The 6,274-nt window shown below is 45.3% G+C and overlaps 2 protein-coding genes across 5 annotated transcripts in view; one reads left to right on the top strand and one right to left on the bottom strand.

The window, feature by feature from the left end:
• Positions 1–3: 3 nt before the first annotated feature.
• LOC144174400 (small integral membrane protein 20-like) lies at positions 4–611 on the bottom strand. Its single transcript, XM_077703083.1, has 3 exons — positions 341–611; positions 222–278; positions 4–131 (listed from the first exon to the last, which is right to left on the bottom strand). The coding sequence occupies exons 1-3, from the start codon at positions 456–458 to the stop codon at positions 94–96; spliced, it is 213 nt and encodes a 70-aa protein (XP_077559209.1). The 5' UTR covers positions 459–611; the 3' UTR covers positions 4–93.
• Positions 612–716: 105 nt separating this feature from the next.
• Positions 717–6,274, top strand: part of LOC144174399 (putative protein phosphatase 2C T23F11.1) — an 18,979-nt gene continuing 13,421 nt past the window's right edge. The window contains exons 1-3 of one of the 4 annotated variants that reach the window (XM_077703080.1): positions 717–1,030; positions 1,802–1,909; positions 3,792–3,941. In XM_077703080.1, coding sequence (XP_077559206.1) covers positions 1,807–1,909; positions 3,792–3,941 — 253 coding nt within the window. In that variant the 5' untranslated portion in view covers positions 717–1,030; positions 1,802–1,806. The other 3 variants (XM_077703079.1, XM_077703081.1, XM_077703082.1) reach the window with 3 other exon arrangements.

The raw sequence follows: 6,274 nt of genomic DNA, 5'->3' as shown, positions 1-6,274 counted from the left end.
AACAAGTGTTGGTTCACAGCCATTGCTACTGTTTTAGCCATGGTAGACATACTCGTGGCCGCTCTAGCACTGCGGTGCTAGTCGGTAGGGAGTTCATTTTCGTCCGAAAGGGTCGGACCAAATTTTCATTCCTGCGAAAGAGAAGAAAAGCGGAATTGTTCGGCAACGTCATGCGAGCTAAAAACGACAAATTTTGTATTATATAATGCTAACACGGTTACCTCCAGGTTGCACAGACTCCTGGTCAATGTCTTTTCGTGTTTGTTGCTGAACTTTTTCTGAAATTGAAAGCACAATAAATAAACACTGTTTCAGCGCGCATGTCTCTTTTTTTGCTTACTGTACTCGTCCACGTGAAGGTACGGGTGAATAACGACTGGGTACAACGCCGCACACACCGCTGCAACGAAACCTCCAAGAATGACGGTAATGTTGAGGCCCCTAGGTGGAGGCTTCATGGCACCAAATTCCAGTCCAAAGTCGCGCACAAGTAATGTTACGCGCACGCACACACAGTACGCGTTCACGAGCGCACTCAGAAAATCTTGCGCGTGGTTTACGTTTACCGGCTTGTTTACTACAGCGCGAGGGCAAAAAAGCGCTCGCAGCGCTCCAATGGCGCTCCCTGCGCTGTTGAATTCAAAAGCTAACGAAGTTATGGACCAAATTTGAGCTGAGCCCCCCGCGTACCTTAAGTTGGCCGCTATCCCATTTGAACATTATTTTAACCGTTCGAAGAACAGAAAGTACTAACTTTATGCTGTTATTTTTATTTCCCGCTTCCGAAAAAAGCGCCCCTGGAGGATTCTGCGTCAACTAAAGTGCGTGAACGGCGAGTAGGGAAGTTTCTACTACGAATGAATCGTTGATTAATTAAGGCGAAAAAAAGACGTGCGGTGTAAGACCAAAATTTTGACGCTGCTCGGGACGAATTTCTACGCGAGGGCAGAATGATACCGTGCTGAAAAAGAAAAAAAGAAGCTCACCGTTGGAACGAGCAGCCAAGCCGAGTAACGCGCCCGAAGAGAAGGTGAGCGTAGCACTGTGATGCGTCCGTCGAATGTGGCATATTGTTTGTTCCGAATTAGTCATTTCTTCAAGGCTCTAAAGCGCCCTTCTATTTTCTTGCCCTCACGTAATTAGCCCTAAGCGTATTTTGTTTTGCCTTATTTTTCCGCGGAAGAGTTTCACTGACCTGCGAACAGCGTACGGGCAACCAACTTATCGTTCGATGTGCGCAGCGCAGCACGCCCATTGAATTTATCGTGCGGAGGTTATCGGCGCTCCCGCCAGTACTTGGTCGTCCCATTTTGCCGTGTTATGAGGTGACAGTTCAGAAGTGTTCGTTAATTTTCAGCGGTGTTGTGCCTCTCGGGACGAGCAATAGGCCTAGGATAGTAACAGACGAACGGGTGAGCGGATATCGGAGCCTCTTGGTGCGTGATAAACAAATGCACGTTTGAGAGTCACGGTGGATTGCTTCTGTAAACCGGTTAACTCTGGTGTGACACTGTAAAGCTCGTGCAGGTATGAGTTGTTGGCGGCGCTGTTAGTAGCAGGAGGTTAGAAAAAGAAGGCCGCTCGGGAAGGCCCTTTTCGTCAGCATGACTGCAGCAGTGTTGCTAAGTGGACTTCAGCGGTAAATAGGTAATTGTTTCCTCGTAAACGTTTGCTACGCTGAGGCAACCAAGATGTCAGTCATTGTGTTGTTGTAGCCGCAATAGACACCGGCGATTTACTTTGCCCCGCTTGTGTTGACGCATGTCCGTGACTTCTTCCCCCACAACTGCTTTGATTTCAGCCACTATGGGCCAAACACTTTCCGAGCCGGTAACGGCTAAAGAGACGTCGAGTTGTATGAACGACCAAGTGAAAGTTGGCGCATCTTGTATGCAAGGATGGCGCATAAGTATCCTTCACTTTCTGCTGTTTTGTGTTTGAACCGCTTCGGTGTTTACGTCGCAGCCAACGCACGCTTGTGCATTTGTTGCGCGTTTGTTTACTTTCTGGCTTTATTTAGCGCCCTGACGAAATACTTTGGCCGGCAGTGAATAGCGCATAAAGATGTTTGTAGAGCCGCTTCATTTCTGCATTATCATGGGTTTGCAAAAGCTTCTATTTCTACTATAACCACCCACCCTACCATCGGAAGCCGCTAGATCTTGTTCATGAATGTTCTAAATAAGTGGGTTAGCTTGTATTCCTTCAAGACAGGTAAATCCTACTTAAAAATTTGCAAGTGATGCTGCAATTCCAGCTTTTGGCCCGCTTTCTGTATTAGCCCCTCGAACCGATCATTGTTCCTGTAAATGTATGACGTAATCGCAGCATTTGTGTGTGTGATGGAAATTTTGTTACCTTGCTGTTCTTTAATCCCGGGGTCGAGTTGCAAAATTTCAAACCACACAGCATCTCTTGCAAGCTTACATACAATACGTGCAAAATGCATAACTGGTTTTAAGCAGCTGGAAACGTTGACGAGACATGCTACTACAATTTGAAGTCGAGGGCCTATTTTGCCACAAATCTAAATTGAACAGTGGCCGAAAGGCAATGCTATTAAGTTACGGTAGTGAATATCTAAAAAAAGAAGAGAGCGTAGGTTTTCATTACCGAACATTGAGTATCTTTGCAATTATATAACATGCCATGAGGTCGAGCCAAAATGTTAAAAGCTTATCTCTAACATTTTGGCTGGTTCCATTCACGATGTTGCACATCATCAAAACAGCCAGAAGAAAGACTGTTGAGATCTGTTCATTTACAAAATTAGTTTTCTTGTGATAAAACAGTGATAAACATGATTGTTGTGTGCACACTTAAGAGCTTTCATAGTACAATCTTCGCTGTAGTGAAGGCCAGGTGACTTCCAACACAGAGCCAGAAGTCAGAGCAGTATTAAGATAGGAAGACTATAGAATTGGCAGGTCGGGAAGCTTTGTTTGTAAATGTAACTCTCCTGACATGAAAAAGCATACAATAAAGGGAAGGCCATGACACATTTTCTATTGCTGCTGCCAGCATAGGGAATTTGATTTATTTAAAGGTTGACGTTATTACTTTCACTTTCGACTTTATGGCTGGGTGTTTTTTTGAAGTCATCATCAAAAGTTAGAACTGGAAACAGTTGTAGACCTGAGTAATTGTCTTGTCTTTGCATTGTGACTGTTCAACACAGCTAGGAAACAAGCTGTCAGATTTGCACGTTAATATTAGAGCTTGCGTCTAAAGTTGTAGCAGGGGATACCATGGGGTGAAAAACGGTACTAATTGCTTGCATTGTAGTCATTTGCAGCTGCTCAAGTGTAACAGTCTTTCAGAGGTCGTGTGCAAGTTTTCAGCCAAAAGAAAGGTGATTATGTTGCAGTAGCAGAGTTCTACTGTCAGTGGTAACTTGTTCACTGCAAAACAACTTCTTGCTGGCTTTATGTCAGCTGTTTCTTTATTCCGCAGTCATGGGAGTATGTCGTGTGCTCATGGTCACCAAAACTATGTGGTCTGAAGGGAGCACTTGTGACTAGCTGAAGTGTCTGCAAAACATAAAACATGGGGTTGCTTGTGCTCAGAAAAAAGTCAGAAGCCCATTTTCTTTGTTCTTATGTGTCCAGACAGCATTGCTTGCCTCTGCTTCATTTTTTTTTTCGCCTGTCATGATATTGCTGTGTGATTCCTAGGCACAGGGCATTGTGCCCAGCCTGTTTCAGGCATAATGCCTAGCTGTGTTGTTGATTGCGGGGCTTCTCTACGCATTTGCGCTGTGAGAAGAAGCCTTGACATGCACCGCTAATCAGACATGGAGGATGCGCACACTCACCTTCTGAGCCTCTCTGAAGATAAAGACGCGGCATTTTTTGCCGTCTACGACGGCCATGGAGGCGCCAAGGTGGCACAGTACGCTGGGAGCCATGTTCATCGCAAGATTGTCTCTCAGCCGTCATATCGTAAGCACAATTTTGTACCCTTACTGAACACTATGACTGTACTGTTACTTCCTCGACAATTCACTTTTAAAGCTGATAGTCTTTCTGGTCTGTCTGTCTGACTGTCTGTCTGTGACTCGTTTCAGCCACTCGGCCAAAGTGGAACAGAAGCTGCAGAGTAGACTTGTATACCCGTAGCCAAATCTAAATGTCGAAGTCCAATATCAATGTTCATGCTTGTCAACATTGTTGAACATGACATCACGCAAACATAAGGCAGAAAATCAACACATAAGTGATATTTGCAGTGTCCCTTTATTTAAAAATTTATGGATTCTTGGTTATTGCGGTAGCAAATGAAATACTACATCAACTGCAGAAAACCGTCGCCTGCTGTTGCCCGCGCTACTACAGCTCCTGGCAGCATTTAAGAAATCAACCGGCAACAGCAACAAAAGGTTCCACTAGATAGGTTCCACATTCCGCGGGGAACGCTTGTAAAGTAGGGCAAGGCGTTTCTATAAACGTAGTAGGATGCCTCGATTCACACGCGTTTCCGTCGTACGGCAGCGCTGGTATCGAGGCACCCGACTTGGAGGGGTGGAACGTGGTAAATTTAAATTGGCTTGAGCAAACCTCAGTGTGTTATCTTGGGAGGAACGAGACAGGAAGGGAACAGCATGAGAGGTGAGTGGGAAAGAGAAGGGAGGCATTTGCTTAGCAGGGGCGCCAGTCGACTATCGTCTTTTGTCAACATTTGCAACGAAAGGAACAGGTACGCGGCAATTTTTTATAGTACTGAACTGCAGCTTCCAAGATGTACCTGCAGTGATGGGGGTTTAATCAAAGGCAGGTGGCATTGCAATCCAAAGTGCTTAACAGTGTTGATTGTGTTGCATTTTGCTCTGCGGTTGCTGTGTGTGGAACAGTATAACATCTGCTCAAGCTTTCTGTTTTCTATTGCTTTTGTAGGTTTCTTGCACCGTTGGTTATTTTCAAGTAACTTGTTTTAGTTGGGCATCTTTGCAGAGCTGTTAAGGCAGCCATTGACAGTGTGCTGGAAAGCTTTGCTAAACTGAAGGGAATGGGAAAGAGCCTGTCAAAAAAAAAAAAAAAAAAGCTGGAAACTTCAAGGGCCAAGGCAGCAAATACACACAAAATAACCTTTCTTTGAAATGCCTGAAAGGCTTGCTGAAAGTTATAGCCCGTTCACACCTGCGTCGAAAGTGAGCGAAAGCGACAGGAACTCTCTCACTTTGTCGCACGACGATCGTTTTTGTCCGATGGTCGTTGGGACCAATTTTCGTCGCGGAACAGAGTTCTCGTCGCTTTCCCTAGCTTTCGTCACAAGTGTTAACAGGCCTTTAGTCTTGATTCCTTCACTCTTTATAGAGTGAAGGGGTGAAGCTATGGAGTAAAGGGGAGGCAGAATTTTTTAAAAGGTCATGCCATCACATGTAGTAAGGCCACACAGGAATTTTTTGCACTTGAATTCAAACTTGCTGTACTTTGCAAATTCACTCTTTTTGGCTATTGCATGAAGAGTCATGAGTGATCCCTTTAAAACAGTAAATTGCTGGGACTTTTGTTAATTGGAACACCTTCCAGTTTTTGAGTGTGTTTGGCAGCTGGATTTTTATGCTGTGCTGGAGCCTTTAGTGGCATGCTAACTGCATAAAAAGGGAGTGCACGTACGAATGCTTATGGTTGAAAGCAAACTGTTGCAACAGCAAACCTAATGGATTTGTCAGTAAGGCAGCTTAATGTGCGTAAACCTTGCGTGGCAGGGAGCAGGGTGTTGAGGCCACATGGAGTGTGTCAACTGGCCCAATAGAAGCGTTTTAGAGTTACGTGTATTATGTTGTTGGAATTCTTTCAACCAAAACTGTTTGTCATGGGAGTTGATGTTAAGGTGAGGGGGCTAAAACCCAGATTAAGAACAATGTCGGTTTTTAGTATAAATTTACCAGTTTGTGACAAAGCACACACTTCGACAATCAAAAGATCGTCAATATCCGATACAGCTTGTACATATGCCTGGCCCTATTTCTGATACACTCAGTATATTCATTCGGCGCCTATGTTAGAGCAGCATTTGTCTGCACAAATAGTACCCATAAAGGCCGACCTCCATGCAGCGAAATGTCGACGAAAAGGCGGCGAACGTCGCCCGGCGGCGGCCGCTCCTCCGCCGGCGTCGAAAATACGGCTGTTCGCCGGCGATCTACGCGAGCTAGATGCCGAACGCGCTGCGGCGAACGCGACCGGAAGCGGCAAACTGCATTTTGAAGCTGCAGCCAATCACAGCCTTGTACTTCCTTGTACTTCCTGTCCTGTCTTCCATCGGCGGCGTT

The sequence above is a fragment of the Haemaphysalis longicornis genome, unplaced genomic scaffold (assembly GCF_048455015.1).
Source record: "Haemaphysalis longicornis isolate Haplotype H1 unplaced genomic scaffold, Haemaphysalis longicornis Haplotype H1 scaffold_3, whole genome shotgun sequence".
In the NCBI taxonomy this organism is placed as follows: domain Eukaryota; kingdom Metazoa; phylum Arthropoda; class Arachnida; order Ixodida; family Ixodidae; genus Haemaphysalis; species Haemaphysalis longicornis.
Note: the sequence above shows the minus strand (reverse complement) of the source record. Positions and strands in the feature narration are given on the sequence as shown.

What these genes read in the sequence shown, in the direction of transcription:
- LOC144174400 (XM_077703083.1), bottom strand. Translation starts at nt 458, where the DNA reads ATGAAGCCTCCACCTAGGGGCCTCAACATTACCGTCATTCTTGGAGGT. An exon ending in CCTTCACGTGGACGAGTACA is followed by an intron (nt 279 to 340) that starts GTAAGCAAAAAA and finishes TTTCAATTTCAG; the next exon opens with AAAAAGTTCAGCAACAAACA. An exon ending in GGAGTCTGTGCAACCTGGAG is followed by an intron (nt 132 to 221) that starts GTAACCGTGTTA and finishes TCTCTTTCGCAG; the next exon opens with GAATGAAAATTTGGTCCGAC.